The 17,335-nt window shown below is 36.0% G+C and overlaps 1 protein-coding gene across 2 annotated transcripts in view; it reads right to left on the reverse strand.

Annotated features, from left to right (window-relative positions):
* The window catches only part of si:ch211-191a24.3 (tensin-3), a 51,934-nt gene that overhangs the window by 10,990 nt on the left and 23,609 nt on the right, over nt 1-17,335 (reverse strand). For both annotated transcript variants that reach the window (XM_056262811.1, XM_056262810.1), the window contains exons 13-16: nt 12,985-13,836; nt 10,654-10,763; nt 10,337-10,466; nt 9,398-9,478 (exon numbers count right to left, since the gene is read on the reverse strand). In XM_056262811.1, the coding sequence (XP_056118786.1) occupies nt 9,398-9,478; nt 10,337-10,466; nt 10,654-10,763; nt 12,985-13,836 (1,173 nt within the window). The remainder of the gene's footprint in view (nt 1-9,397; nt 9,479-10,336; nt 10,467-10,653; nt 10,764-12,984; nt 13,837-17,335) is intronic.

The following is a 17,335-nucleotide window of genomic DNA, read 5'->3' on the forward strand; positions in this document are numbered from 1 at the left end:
TACCCATTGCTCCCAGACAAATGACTAGATTCAGCATGTATGTGTTCAAAACTTCAATAATAAACCACAACAATCACAAGTTAAGTTGTTTTCTTATATCAGCCGTTTTATTAAAAATTGCATCTTGTGATGGTCTTATAAGCATTAGTTAGAAAATGAGGTGTATTACGTTTTAATTTCTAGATCCAAGAAAACTCAACAAATCTACAGTAGTTCAAGTCAAGTCAAGTCAAGTCATCTTCATTTATATAGCGCTTTTAACAATGGAGATTGTTTCAAAGCAGCTTTACAGAGATAAACATACAATTTACGGTAACAGAGATTGTTTGGCTTTATAGTGATTTTTGAATAATGTTATTTCCAGCTAAAGTTGGTTTTGATTGATTCACTTCCAGCAAAATTATCATTTGTTGTCAAATTAGGGGCCACTAAGACGACGGCGTTCTCTCTAAACAGACTTTAAACGCGAACCTGTGACCTGATGGCGTTCACATGCGCATTAAAAATTGATTCTATAGTTAAATTCGTTTGAATATGTGTGCGCAGGTTTGTAATTTCCCAACAAACCATGCCTAAACAAACTACTTGTCTTGCCTATAAATTTGATACAGAATTTTATTTTATCACATTATAATTTTCAACAACGCTTTATCTCATTTGAACATTTTCCTAAGACAAGAGGTTTTGATCCACTTCAAATGTTGACCACTGTATTTACATTTTGCAGGCTAAACTTATCTTCAAAGATGAAGTTAAAAAAACAAGCAGTTCATGAGATGGAAATTGTACAATCCTGAGAAAATAAATAAATATATGGCAGAGCTTTTTGGTCCTTGGTTACTTTATTGGTATTGGTTACTTTATGTAACTCCAACAGAGAAGCAGAGCTGATGTTTTGCAAATTTACCCAACAGTCCCAAAGTAACAATCCATTCCATAATTAGACAAAATGGCATTAGCTACAGACTTTTATGTTGGATTCCCCATGAATGTTTTCTTTCAACAGACATTTACCAATCAAACATATACCGAAGCATCATGATAGCTTCTTCTTCAGCCATGACCGCACCCCTAACCACATCATATGATACGTTGTCAAGGGGATGCTGTCTTTGAAAATGTAACTAAGAATACATAAACACATAAACAAATACACAAACAACATCTGGAGGCAGAAGAGTCTAAAGCGTTCCCAAAATAGACCACCGCGAAAACCCTAAAACTCATTCCCAAGACGCAGGAATTCCCAAAATTGCTTCCCAGAGATTCATCTGGTCTGCTTGTCCCTGATGGAAACTGGTCACCAGCACATGTTGTGTTCTGGATGCAGGTGGTCAGCATGGGATGTTGGTTCTCTGGTGTCCCACCAGGCTTCATAACAAGCTTAACCGGCCAGGCTTCCTTTATCAATCAACGTCAACTGGAAGAACCATTTCCTCTAGCCTCCTAGTTAACTTTTTTCCAATTGAAAAGCATACTGGTCCACCTGCAAGATGAGCACAAAACCAGCCTGGACTTGCAGGAAAAGTACAGAAAATGGATTAAAATGAAGCAGAAAGGCATCCCAGCGGACGACATCAACAGATGTCAGGGTCACATGAGGATCGCACCATCCGGTGGGCCAAGAGGTCAATGATCTGTTGAACTACACCAGTCCTTCAAAGAGAAGAGAAAAGAAGATCTGGATGACCCTTCCAGGAAGAAGAGATAGGCCTGAGGGTCTAAAATGAAGCAGCACTGAATTTAAGACATCAGACGTCCCAGTTCTGCATTGAGAAGATAAATGATACTTTAAGGCTCAAAACATACCAAAATGTATGTGAATGCAGATGCTTCTAGCTATTCAAGCTTTCAAAACCCAAGTTCGGAGACCAGCTCAGTACTCTGGGATGAAAGGAGAGGGTACAACATGTCATCACAAAACAGTTTTGAAGAGCCAAACAATTCACAAATGACCCCACATGCCTCTTACTCAAAGAAAGTGTCTCAAATATTGCAGTATTATTTTAATATATTTTCTGTAATATTTTTTTTTTTTTAAATAATACATTAATTTAATATTAATGCTGTTTTTTTTATTTTATTATGTAATTATTTAAGGTAATATTTAATATTAGATGATTTAGCATTTTTGATATTATATATTTTTGATTAAATTATTTAAGGGACGGATAAGGAAATTACTTATTTTTTAGCTTTTTTTGCAGTTCACTTATTTAGTTCAAACTCAGACGATACAAAACATTTTCATTACTTGAAATAACAAACATTAACTGAAATAAAATATATATATATATATATATATATACACACACATTTATTTTATTTCGGCTAATTGCCTAGGCAATATTTCTCATTTTAATTTAATTTAAGTTGAAGTACTACAATAACTAAAATCAAATAAAGTAAAACTATAAACATTAAAAAAAGACAAAAAAATATGCAGCAAAATTACTAAAACTTAACAAGAAATCAGAAAATACAAAAAATAATTCCCTTATAAAAACAATTGAATAAATTAAACATCTAATGTTTATTACTTCACCTAAATTATATTACACATATTTTAAAATTAATAATATTATATAAAATAGTAATTGAATATTAAAAGCAATTCATCATTTAATATTAAACTTTCTTTTATTTATACATCGAAGTACTAAAATAACTAAAACCAAATCAATTAAAACTTAATAAAAACTATATAGACATTACAAAAAGACTAAAACACACCACAAAATTACTAAAACTGTAACTAAAATAAAAACAAACCAGAAAAATCAAATCTAATATTAATATTACAAAAACTTTAAAAATACAGCAATGATACTAAAATAACACTGAAAAGTACTAATATTCCATGTAATCTCCAAATGAATGAAAAGAGTATAAGAGAAAAAAAAGGAGAGCATCAGACTGTTTAACATTAAATGCAGTCATGCTGAAAGTATAAGCCTTATCAATATTAACATGTCATATCAGCATCTTACAGTTGGGAGTTGGGAATTTGGCTGGCAAATGAAAGAGAAGGGCGATAAAAGTGTGTCTAAGCGTGTTTGTGTGTATGTCTGTTCTTTCAGGATTAAATCTCCCGCATGCCAGTGAGACAAAGGACGACTTCAGTTTTACGGACTTAACAAACTCGCCATTCAAAGGAGGAATGCACGCACACACACGCAGTGAGCCAAGTTGAAAAATGTCCAGCTGTTGTGATCAAAGCTGCAAAGCTAGATAGAGAATGTGTGGAGGGGGGAAATAAAAAGAGAGAAGAGAGAGAGAATCCAACACAGGGGAATTAAATACTGTCCAGTCAAAGGCATTACTTCAGCTCTATTATACATGGTCTTAAATGCCTGTAATAAGATTTAGCTCTTATTTGAGCTTTATATGAGACAGCTTCCTGCCTTCATGACCACATGCACATGATTTCTTTGCTGTATTAAAGACTCGTCCACTAGACATTCTGCACAACAGCGTCAAAACACGCAGACCAAAAATAACACTTTTTCACTGCGTATAGGTATTCAGCGCATAGCTAAGGAGTGTTTCAGTCCATTTGTGGTCTTAATATGGCAATATACACACTCAACACATGCAATCAATCAATCAATCAAACTAACAGCCATTCATTTGTGACTCACAATAAAGGAACCCAAATTAATCTGACAAGAAGTATTCAGAGATCTGCTGAACTAGTAGTGTGAATCCAAAATGTCCCTTTCTTACATAAATCACATTATTTGACAATATGCTTCGGACAATATTTTGTTTTTCTGACATCATGCATTTATATGAATGTTCATTTTTAAAGATTCACTGTACAAAAAAGTTGCTGCCTTAAATCTTTATATAATCAACTTGGATGTTTACGTCATTTCAACTTTACATTAAACTGACTTAAAAAAAAATGAATTGAATCTTGTATAACATAAAAAGGTAAAAAATGTAACTTATTTTGATGAGTTTAAGCAAAGTAAAAGCATTATGTTGTCAATTTTTTGATCACACAACTTTTTACAGTGTTATTATTTTATAATATAAATAAAAGCAAGTTTAATGTTATATAATATATTGGTTTTAATATTCAATTATTATTTTAATTTATATTAATATAATTTTAGATTGTAATTAAGGTAAAGTATTTCATAGTATATGCTGTATTATTTGTATATTCTATTATTTTTTACAATAAGCTAAAATAAAGGAAAATAATATTTAACATTAGATGTTTTTTTATTATTTTATAATGTAATTACTTAAGGGAAAGTATTTCATATTAGGTGCTGTATTCATTTTTATAACTTTATTGTTTTTATAACATTACTGAAAGGAAATTAAAATATTTCTACTGCTATATATTTAAATATTAATATTAAATATATTTGTAATTATTTAAGGGAAAGTATTTTAGATCCTGTCATTTTTTACATTTTTAATTCAATTATGAAATGGAGGTGTCAAATTGTAGATACTATAACTGGCCACCATTTCTTTTAGTTTCTTCACTATTTTTATCACCTTTTTTATCACATTTGCAACTTTTGTAATAAGCACAGTTTATGCAGTATTTAAAATGTTTTGTTGCTCCATTCAGTGTTGCCTTTGTTCATATTCTGTCAAATTGTGTCATATCCTAGTAAAAGAACAGTAATAAACAAACCAAAAATGTTTGCTTTGGATAATTTGGTTGCATGCTTTTCATTCTCAAGCTCCAATGAAATGAATTTCAGTTCAAACTGACCTGATTACATAACACATTCTTTCCTCGTCCACATTCATTTTGACACAGGCCCACACAAAGCTGTCTTTTGTCCAGAGACAGAGAAGAATAGTGTCCACTGTCTCCACTCCATCTCCATCTAAGTGCTCACTACTACACACATCCACTCACGACAAGAGCACCACATCTATCTCTTTTTGTTTTAGTACCTCCCACGGTTGCTTGATAAATCTCCTAGGCCTGATGAGAAAGTGGCAAAGCTTAAATCACCAATCTGAGGTAAATTACAGGACAAGTCATGTGTAAATGAGCTTTAGAAAAGAGTGAAAGCAAGATGTTTTCCACAAAACACCCCACGGGTAAAGTAGTGCTCTGCTGTTTGTGAGGAAGCACACGAGGAATGCCAAACACTGACAGAACCAACAAAATATAGTGTAGTCCAAGCTCAAATATTGGGGCTTTAAATGTGTTTGTCTTTATCAGTAAAGTTTTTGCAATGCAAATAACCAATTAAGGTCTTCAGACAAAGTGTCCAAGGGCTGAAACAGGAAACATTCACATACAAACAAACTAAAAGTGCACAAACCGTGCGTACACACACAAACACACACACACACACACACACGCGTCTTCTTCAAATGAAAACCACTGGCCTTTTTTTGCCATCTCAGCAGTTTGATGTACATCAAGCATGTACTGTGAACACATGAAATTGAATTTGAATCAGTATTTGTGCCTCGTTGTCCAGTAAAAAAAAAAATCTAAACATCCTCATAACAAGATCAATTCAAGTTCAATTGGTCATTTTGCTGGTTATTTTTTTTATTATTTTTACCCAGGTATTTTACCCTGGGTATTGGCAGATTTATTTCATTTGTTAAGCATACACTTGATTGCATTAAATAATATATGATGAAACGAGAAATATTTTGTGCTTGATAAAGATACTTTCTCTGAAAACAATTCTTCATGTCATAAATACAATTTCCATTAAAGAGGATATTTACATGTTTTTACTATAAATCAAGACTGATAAAGTAATAAAAAAATGATTTTCAGTATACTAAAGATGTAATAAAAAATTAGAGAAGAGAAGAGAAGAGAAGAGAAGAGAAGAGAAGAGAAGAGAAGAGAAGAGAAGAGAAGAGAAGAGAAGAGAAGAGAAGAGAAGAGAAGAGAAGAGAAGAGAAGAGAAGAGAAGAGAAGAGAAGAGAAGAGAAGAGAAGAGAAAGTCTTCTCCATATAGTGAGGGGAATGTTCACACATAGACTTCATGCTGACAAGAAGACAATTACAGTCTGCCAGAGATGGATACAGCAAATGGCTGAGGTATTAGCATACAAACACACAGGCAAATGCTAACACACACACACACACACACACACAAACACACACACCAAAAAGTCTTTTCCTGCATACCTAGAGAAGCAGTCATGCTGAACTGTTCCTCATAAGAGACTCATCCACAGATTATTAGCTGGACTTGCCGGTCACTGCTGCGTCCTGACGCTCCTGCACGCTTACTTTGTTTCCCAGTGTCACTCTTTCATGGCCCCAGTCTGTACCGTTGCCTGCTTTGTCACTTATTCCACCTCACATTCTCTCTCTCTCTCTCTCTCTCTCTCTCTCTCTCTCTCTCGTGCTGTCTGCTTCCCGGCACAAACACTGACCATGGGCTGCACGTCACACAGTTGCTGTTCTATCTAACTCTGTCCCCTTCCTCTCTCTCTTTCTCTCTACTCATTTGTGTCTAGCCTGAATGAAGTCATTGAGATTTTGGAATTCTGTTAAACCCCAGATGGAAAACTACTTCACGTCATTCTTCCAGCAGGACTGGTTGACTGACTCCAGCCTTAAGGAGGGAGGGAGGAAGGGAAGGGGAGGGCTGAAGGAAAGGAAGAGGGAGGGAGGGAGGGAGGATGACTGCCCCCAACTGGCATGAGGCAGAAAGGCAGTGAAAGACCCCCATGGCTTCATTAGCATATGAGTTCATGAGTGCTCTCCTGCCTTTGATAGGCCATTCAAGCATTGTTCTCCGCAAACTCTCACAGTCTGTTTCACCTAACCAAACGGCAGCGCTGGGGTCAGGGGTGAGGATGTCCTTTTATGGACTCCCTTATGTTCAACATCTGCTTCTATGCAAAACAGTCATTTTCCTCATCTGTATTTTGGGCTTGTTTTGGAGTAAAAACATGCAAGCATCTTTATCTTTACATGACAAAGACTACGTGTATGACTTTGTTCCTTTGGCAGAAAATTGATCGATCTAACTTAATTTAAAGAGGTTTTATGATCAAATCAAACTGAACAAAAGCTACTGGAATCAAAATAAACAAAAAAAAAAAACATTTTGAGACTAAAAGAAAGAAAGTCTGTACTTCAAAAGTGTGTGGGCGGATCTAAATTACAAGAACAATGTTTAGGATTTTGAAATGTGATGATCTAAAATTAATCAAACACATACTTTAGATTCTTCACTTTTTATAAGTCAATACAGTTATATAATATATTAAATGTATTAAGAGAAATGCAAAACAGGGAAAAAAATATGTCGTCATTATCGATCCAAGACACATTCTCAAGTACCAGGTTTCTCTGGTGAATTTATTTTTGTTTAAAGATGTTTACATATTTTTATACACCACTGTTCAAAGGTTTTGTTCAGTAAGAATTATTCAGCAAGGATGCATTATTGATCAAAATTCACTGTGAAGATGTTTACATTCTTACAAAAGATTTCTGTTTTAAATAAATTGGGTATTTTTAATGCAGCCTTAAGGTGAGCATAAGAGATTTCTTTCAAAGACACTTACAAAAATTGAACAGTAGTGTATATACAAATAAATAAATAACATTTTCAAACAACTCACAAGAACACATAAAGGGGGGAAAAAGCTCTTAAATCATAGACAAAATTCCCAGCTAAATTTAACTTTATATCTAATCTAATTAAATTGCTAAGGAAAAAAAAATCATATTTTGATTGTTATGAAAAAATACTTTTCCTGTGTCCCCTTTATCACACTGTAGCGTACCTAATGTGACCTCAGCCACTGTAGCACATAAATACATTTAAAGGGGCAGTGCTTTTTACTTCCTTCCCCCTCAAAAGTCTGTGTAAATATTTGCATTTGTCTGTCAGTGAGAGTTTGGCTGTGAGAGCTTCTATTTTATCCTGTTTATTTAGACACTAAAACATAGATAGACTGAAGTTACATAACCTTCAAATCTTCCCACATCAGGAAATTAAAACATACAACATCCTTAGTCCTCGGGGCCAACTTGTTGAAGGCCGGATGTGTTAAACATAGTGATAATGAAATAAATTAGTATTTTAAATGAAAATAATTAAAACAATAAACTGTATAATGAAACTAAGGAATCTTGTAATGACCAAAATTGGACTATTAGACAGGTACTCGGACTTAAAGATTATATATTATTTAATTGTAAAAAAAACATTTAATGCTATGACTTCAGTTTGTAGCTGAGAATTTGTCTATCTATCAATGTTATTTATACAGTAAAAAGTAAAATGTATATTATAAAAAGGGGCAACAAAAATCCACAAATAAAATAGTCTTTTTGGATCTGTGAGGTATGTTGTAATATAATGTGACATAATCCGGTCTCCATAGCTCTTGCAATCTATCTTTTCTTCCCAGTATTCTACCGTTTTCCTGTGCCTCCTCATTAAGATTTAATCAGGCAATAGTATTTCCCTCATTAAAAGTTACATAACTGACGATGGAATGATTTTTTTATGAGTGATATTTGAATCTTTGTCTCGGTTTTTGTGAAAGTGATGATGTTTTCAACTATGCTAAATATTTATCCTTTTTTTTTGTTGCTTTTTTGCATAAGTTTAACAAATATGGAATTGACTGGTAAAAAAAAAAGAGCTTCCTTTCATTTTTACGTTTATGCTACAGTGTGTCTAAACTGAGTTCACATTTCGCCATCAGACGCTTGGCTCAAGTATGTGTCGTGAATTATTTATTTTTTGTGCTAATTAGTTGCTCGACAAAGGGCAGTTGTTTCACAGTGAAAAAAGATACGGATGAGACAGAACAACAACAACAAGCTACTGGAGATCGCAAGAACAATAGACGATAAGCAAAGTATTGTGTGAGGGGGTTAAGAGATAGCTGTAACATTTTATCACTAACTTCTGGAGATAAATAATGCAAACAATAGACAAGGATGAAACTTTCTAGTGCACGTGTCGAGAGCGTCTGTGTTTGTGCAAAATATGAAATGGAATGTACTTTAAAAGGCTGTGTGTTTACATGTATGCATACTGTAAGCGTTCGCGTCAAAACTGAAGTATAATTTAAGGGTTAATTCTAAGCACCCAGTTCCAGGTTCCCAAAGCACTGAATGGCCAGGTTTAGAGGAAGTATGCATCCTGACCCAGAGGTCCACATCCTGTAGCAGAGTTATTTTGAGCAGCACAGATTTTGTGACAGCAGCAAGACAAACTTTGCTACAGGGGACCGTTTTTAAAGGTCAAATTTGTGCAAATTACAGTTGAATTCTTTCCTTGAATGGATTGACCAAAGACATACACAAAACGATATTCGCACACATTCTCATCCTCTCATGTAGATGCAGACATAATTTTGCTTAAGTAAAAGGAAGTAGCATAAGGATGTAGCCACTATGGTACCTGATTACCTTGCCATATTGGAGAGCTCATGTAGTGTCTACTGGTTTGAGAACCAGGTCTTGAAGGGATGAAGTCAAGTGCACTCTTCACTGTGAGGAGAAAACGACATTTAAGCACATTAAGTAGTGTTGTGCCACAGGGTTCTATCCTTGGACCAATTTTATTTTCATTGTATATATGTCCATTAGGCTCAATCTTTCATAAATACAACATTTTGTAACATTTACATGTTGTTGATACACAACTATATTTTTCACTCGATCCAATTGGGTCTCAATTTTGTTCACAAGTACATTGCTTTGATGAGGAGAAAGCCTGGTTGCCAGTCATTTTCTCCATCTTAACCCTAAAAAGACAGAGTGTGTTGTTTTTGGATCTCTTTCTGCCACCCAGGAGACCAAGTAGGCTAGCCTCTATTTCGTCAAGCGTTTCTGATCGTGTTAAGAACCTGGGTGTTATTCTAATCTTGCATTAGTACTTCATAAGCAGGTTACCAGTGTTGTTAAGGCTGGCTTCTACCGACTTATCTCCAAATTGAAATCGATTCGTACTACTACAGACACGGATACCGTAATTCATGCATTTGTGTCATCACATATTTTTTTATTTGCTATATACAGGTATTTCTCAGTGCCAATCCTGACCTTTTGGTTTTTCAACAAAATGCTAGAAGATTGAGATCATCTAACTAGATGGTGCTCCTTGTTCATAAAACTAGATTAAAATCAAAAGGGTGATATGGCTTTTTCTGTTGTTGCTCCCTGATTGTGGAATTCTGAGAATACTGTTACATTGTGGTAAAGGTATTACTTTAGTACTACACTATATTTTTTCATAAATGACCACAAAAGGGTGCTATGATATCTTTAAAAAAGACTACATTAAAAAGATTACATAAGACTGAAATTGTGAGGCATAACAAACATTAAACACTGTGTCAGCCTTACCATATGGACTGGGGGGTGTCACAGGAAATGCTGGTGTGGGAGGAACTTGATTAAGACCCACCCACAGTGGGCTGTCAACCTCTGGAGGGTGGTCACCAAAGTCAACAGTGTCAGTGTGATATAGACCTCTCTGGAACAGACGAAAACACATAAGGCATTGTTGTAGGAATGTTCCGGGTTCAACACAAGTTTAACTTGTATTTTATTTGACTGGGCAGAAATTTGTACAGGGTTGGTGAGCGATTCAATTGCACTAGTTTTGAGGCTATACACCTAATGAAGTAAGTGTGCAGGTATAAATATGTGTATATTTATACCGGAGATGGTGTGTCAAAGGCGAATCTCTGGAGGTTCTGGATTTGATCACCACCCGCACTCCGCAGCACAGAGTATTCAGAGACATCACTGAGCTGTTTCTGTCTCCAACCTGGACAGAGAGAGAGAGAGAAAGAGACAAAGAAAGAGTTATTTAGCAGGCATTTAAAACTGATTTTCACTGAATGGCAAATCACATTTGACTGTGACTGTGATTCAGAAATCTCACTCTTATTCATAATTTTCTAACAACATCTAACAAAGTTAAAGTGTTTCATACAGCATGACCTAAAATAGAATGTTCTTATACAATGCTTGTTTTGACAAGATCCATGAGAACCCATTTACGGCAGGGCTGTAAGAAAATACATTCCACAATAAATAGATAAATAAACATTAAATATAGATACATGACAATTTAATAAATACAAATAAATAAATATTAAAATAAATAAGCAAATAATCATGAAATAAGTATTACATTTTTAGTATTCAAAATAAACTGTTGTATACAGTATAGGTGTAGGTGTTTTACGAGACAGTTTTGCATATTTGTTTAAACAATTTCCATCATAAATTGTATTATCACATAACAGTATGACCAAAAGTTTTTCATAAAGTCTTTTTTAGTTTCTGTATTTTGCTAGCAGCACCAACTGAAAAAGATGCATGGAAAAGAAAACTAATGAATCATCTTCACTAGAAATGTTTGACATCCAGAGTGAATCTTGAAAAAATCTGACTGTCTGTACAAAGACTCATATTATCAATAACACGAATTTACTTATTTGATAAGTGACAATCCAGAGTCTTAAAAATTCCTATTCATTTTACATAATATTTCTTAATATCTAATCTTTTTAATCCTAAACTTTGATTATTTTCAGGTTTAAAACAAAAAACTACTTTGGATCCCAGTTTTTCATGACTATAAAACATGGTAATAATTGATTACAAATGGCCAACAGTACAGGCTCTGTTAACTATCACTTTAAAAATCCTCAAGACTCAGCGATGGGGAAAGACAACATGTTTTGTGTGTCAGGATACGCTCACTTCAAAAGCATTCCTCAGCCCTTACACATGTGTATTCAAACACACACACACACACACACACACACCACAGGGCATATATCTAGTGACATACTATAGTAATAATAACACTGCATAGATTTCTGTTCAACAGGATGAATTCACCACTCAACTAAAGGACTCCATTCCAGGTGCCAGAGCTGCTCTGACATGGGCTGCTGAAAGGATCTTCTAAAAGAATAGACAGGAGACACATGCAAGGCAGGGGACACACTTCAAAAGCAACAAGACCCCTTCAGTCTGCTGAGGTCAAAGAAGCCAGAGCATTGAGTTCATGGGGAGACTGCATCACAGATGTGTTTGGTAAAGAGCAGCAGTCAATATAACATTATTAGGAAGTCACTAAATAGTTGTCAACGGCAGTGTTAAGTTATGATGATAATCATATATCAACTAGATATATGATTGTCAAACAAAAAGGCAGCTCAGTGGTTACATTTGCAAGATGCAAGCACTCCATACTAGACCTGGATGTTTATACATTCAAACAGTCACACTTACACACACACACACTCACTGAAATGAAAGGCAGGACTTTATTTTCTTTAGAAAACCTGTCAGGAGCTGCACATAGAGAACCATTGTATGTTACTTGTGTGCATTTATTAACATAATTTAGGCCCCTGCCAATAGAAACCTCAATGGAAACATCAGCTCAAACTCAGTCACTAGACTGCAGACTCAGAAATTAACCAGTGAACAAGACAAAAATGCCACTGAAAGCTACAAAAAAGCATATATATAATTGAAATGCGATGGTAATATATATGCTTATGTGCATACACACTATTCAAAAGTTTGGGGTCGGGTGCAACATTTATATGTTTTTGAAAGAATTTGAAAGTGAGTTATGCTCACCAAGGCTGCGTTTATTTGATTAAAATGACAATGAAAACAGTAATATTGTATTAATTAATTTAGTAATTATTGTATTGTATAATATTACAAATTAAAGTTTTCAGCATTATTACTCCAGTCTTCAGTGTCACACGATCCTTCAGAAATCATTCTAATATGCTGATTTGATGACCAAAAACATTTCGTATTATTATCAATGTTGAAAACAGCTGCTGATAACTGACAGCATGCTATGGGTTTTAGGTTTAGAAAAAAAAAAGATATATATATAAAATGAACACTGTGTCTACACTGGATGTCGAAAGTGACTGTAAGTGGATGCTGGTCAGTTGAAATCAGTAAATGGATTTAGTATTGGTGAATGTATGAGGATTTGCTCTAACCTGATTGGTGGGATTCAACCCTTCCACCTGAGTGCGTCTTTACATTGGTGTGAAGGGAGGCTGAGCGGGTCATGTGACTCCTTGCCTGTGTGGGGATTGGCTCAAAGTCAGGATCAAGGTCCAGGATCAGCTGATTGAGCTGTTCGATTGACTGATCTATATCCAAAGCCAGTGTTGCAAACTCATCGTCCTTCTCTGGCTCTGACTGCGCCTCTGGAAAGCCGTTGTCTGGTAGTGAAGGTTTGCTTGCACCTCTTTGGAGCTCCGTCTCCTCGTGTTTCAGTCTGTCTGATGGAGTGTGCGTGTAAGAGGTGGACTGTGACACCGACTGCTGCTGTTTCACCCATATATGTGTCTGATATCCAGCAGGTACTGATGAGTGTATGAGTGTGTTTGAGGAACTCACATTATCTCTAAATATGGCAGGAGGAGCTCCAGTTTGACAATCATCTGATTGGATAGAGTTCTGACATTCACCTGAAGAAAAACCAGACAGTTCCTTTAAAGATCGTGTGTCTTTAGAGTCTGAAACAGCAGCAATGGCATCATTAGGGGTGGCGATGTCGTCGTCATCATCTATAATGTCCGTCTCCCGCTCTATGAACATAGCTTTACCGTTTAAATGACTGGAATGATCAAATGTAGCTTGACTGGATATAGGGTCATGTCTCGGAATGCCTGGAGAAGGTTGTTCCTCCTCCATTCTGAGCCCAGGGTTACCTCTGTGGAGCTGAGTATGCTCCTCAGAGCTGTAGCTGATTGTGAGCCCAGAGGCTTGTCCTCCAGTCCACTGGGAGGAGCTGGAGAGTCCAGAGTCACTGCTCAGAGAATGGTCGCCTTCATTTGGCTTGGCTGTGGAAGAAAGAACAAAAAGAATCAGTACAATAGAGTGGTGCAGGGATTACATAAATTTGTAGGCCAACCCGGAAGTTAGCATCACACTGGTTCCCTCGACAAAAACCCAATAGGATTATTCCTTATTGCAAAAAAATAAGCTCTGTGATCAACAAAAGTTTATGATACTTACACGTTTTGTACATCAAGATCATTTTCACAAATAAACACAGCTTTTGTTAATTTTGATGTCTAAATACAATCGCCTGAAGTAAAAAGCTAAATGTAGGCTCTAAACTTACTACACCACGGTCACATGACCTCAACATCACCACCAATAAGCTTCCGACAAATTCTTTCAGTTTTTATCGAAGGAATAAAATCCTAAATTAAATCTGTTCAGCATATAGCGATTGTGTCTCTTCATAAAATTAATACTTAATACTCGACAATATATCGGAGTTCTTCAAGCCTTCTCGGGTATTTTCATGATAATAAAGTATATTTATACTACAGTGCTAATCGACATAGCCTTTATCACTGTATAGAATACTATGAAATAATATGTTGTGTGCCTTATTCTGTGTAAGAAGCCACATAATCTCACAGAAGGATGTTTTCAACTGTTTTTGGGAGTAAAAACATGTTATTAAATGTTGTCTATTGTTGGACAAGAGGTTCATAAATGCTTCTCATGATTGGAAAGATTTTTGATGCATGTTGCTTTCTTCAAATGCACGAGTCAAAACTCACAATGCTTTCAAATGGAGCAGAATTTCTACTGATCACAAAGCCGTGCTTCACTGACAAGCTGCGCATAAAATATAAATCACAGCCTTTGCGATTTCATCATCGCGCTAAGCCAAATCGGTTTAAGTGTAATTTCATGTTAATTGCGATTAATCGTGCAGCAGCCCTAGTCAAAGTGGTTGTTGCGTAGCTTTCAATGGAGGGACAGAATCGCTCAGATTTGATCAAAAATAACTTCATTTGTGTTGCAAAGATGAACGAAAGTCTCATGGGTTTAGAACGGCATGAGGGTGAGTAAACGATGACAGGATTTTCATTTTTGGGTGAACTAACCATAGACAGTATAAGAAGTGGACAGAGCCATCTCGTTGGAACTCAGTTGAGACAGTTGAAGCCCATTTTTAGCGATTTTTGAGCACTTCCGTTCCTGAGGCGCAGACTCAAACCGACTCAAACTAAGCTTGATGACGTGAGCAACCTGTCTGACAGACGTTAATCTTCTAGTAGCTGTGCGTGAAAATTGCCAACGTTAATCTTGCAGAGACGGGGAACTTGAGCAAAGAGTTCTTTGGCGTGAGTGAGCAGGAGTAAGTATTCCGTTGCTTTTATGGACTCATTATCTATGGGCTTCTCCCTTGACGGGACGTCCCCCCAAATGCCTGCGAGCTTCTCCTCCTGTCTGTACGGTAATTACGGAATGGGAGTCAATGGAAATGCTAACGCAAGTGAAGGTCTGCTACAACATGGCGGCACCCGGCCGGCTTCAACTTCCGGTCGATGGATTACCCCCTTTGAACTAACCCTTTTAGTAATTTGTGTATCTATGTGTATCACTCTCTGGCCTATATAACTTTATACTGACACCTATTGGTGTGGATGAAACATCATGCAAATGCAAAATATTTCAGGAACAGATGCAATTGTAGAGATTTTCACAGTTGGCATCTCTTATATGTGAATTCACTTCATTTTAAACATGTTTATCAGAAGTACTTATCTTCACCCACTCCTAGCCCTGTGTGTCATAGTCTGGGATACACTGGTGATGTTAATCACACAAACACACAGATGTAGATGTCTTTGTGTGGCCATTGTGTGTGTTCTAGCAAAGACACATCAGTCAGCCAGCGGCAGCTGAACACAGATCTCGGCAGATAGCATCATGTGTCATGACACACACTCGCATTGATCATGACTGATAACACATCTACCGTTCAACATGAAGCCAGCAGGCAGCATCACACATGCAGGCTGTACAGATGCACGTAAACACCGACATTTAGCATCACGCCACACTCTATGATCGATTCTGACAGTTGAGAGCTGCAGGAATGAAGTATTTTTATAGGGAAACGACTTTATATTGTAGCACTACAGGTTTTATCGTCCTGAACTCAATGAGTTTTTGGTTAAATGGCTGAAATAAGGTCTGTGGTGAACACAAGCTCAAGACATTTTCATGTTTTATTCTACGACATTAAATATTTCATAACACCCCCTTGTGATTTGTTAAAGCTTTTATTTGTCTTGAAAAAGGTGATTGCTAACAAGTGGCTAAATGGGATTGAAGAGGTTGTCGGAGAATTTAAACCATCATAACGAGCAGATGTGTAAACTCACTCACTAGTGCGCTTTCACAGCCTTATAGTGTTTATAATCACACTCTTGCAAACGATTCTAGCTCAAACTTTCATGGTAAAAGTTTTTTAAATAAAGACTGAAAGAATTTACGTTATAGCCCAAGTTTAGCTTTTTACTTCTGCTGATTGTATGTAGGCTTCAAAATTCATAAAAGTTTCATTTGTGAAGATTACATGAACAAAACATTTAAGAGTCATAAACTTTTGTTGGTCACAGAGCTTATGTTCTGCAATCATATTTAAATCCTAAGTCCTAAAATATAAGTTCATCATTTGTTATTATGCACTGAATGTGTACATATGTTTTACCACCAAACCTGTCCCGTTCCATACCTGTACCCCACCACAATAGCAGCAAAAGTGTTTTGCAATACAACATGAACACATTAAGTACACTGTATCTAAGTTTATAGTAGTTAAAGACACCTAGACTGATCAGAAAATGGTAAAACTGGTCAGTATGTGAACTGGTGAAAAACAGACTCTTTTTAACTAAACCAGTAAAGCTTCTCTAGTCTCAAGAGGCTGAAATCCAAATACCAGGCATGCATGATAAAACGCCACAGCTGGCAACTCTCTCTCTCTCTCTCTCGCTCTCTCTCTCTCACACACACACACACACACACACAACAACAACTGTGATTCAATAGTCACCATACTATCATAAACACTTTATCATTATCTAAAATAAATTTATAATAGACCACTTGATCAAAACTAACTAGCTGAAAGCCTCAAACGGACCAATGCATTAACGACATGACTTTGACTTTGAATCAAACAAAAAGTTTGACCTTTCTTGGTCATATTTAATATTCGGCCCATGTTTCATCAAAGCGGTTATAGACTACATCAAATGCAAAACGGGAAACTCTCAAAAGCACTTCAAAAGTGACTTATGCGGCAACTTTTCCTGATAAATGAAGCACAACTGCATTCATTTATCACAAGAGCTTTCAACAGCTCACAAAGCAAATCAACCGTTTTGCTGTTGAAAGTGTATCCCACCGCTTCAAAAACGCACGGAGCAGCACAAACCTAATGCTTTCCAGAAACATCCTCTCGAATCAGACCCCAAAGGTATCTGAGAGGACAACAGATGACTTTGACCATTGAAACTATTACAA

The sequence above is a fragment of the Rhinichthys klamathensis genome, unplaced genomic scaffold (genome assembly GCF_029890125.1).
Source record: "Rhinichthys klamathensis goyatoka isolate OS25496 unplaced genomic scaffold, OSU_Roscu_1.1 h1tg000196l_1, whole genome shotgun sequence".
Classification (NCBI taxonomy): Eukaryota; Metazoa; Chordata; class Actinopteri; order Cypriniformes; family Leuciscidae; genus Rhinichthys; species Rhinichthys klamathensis.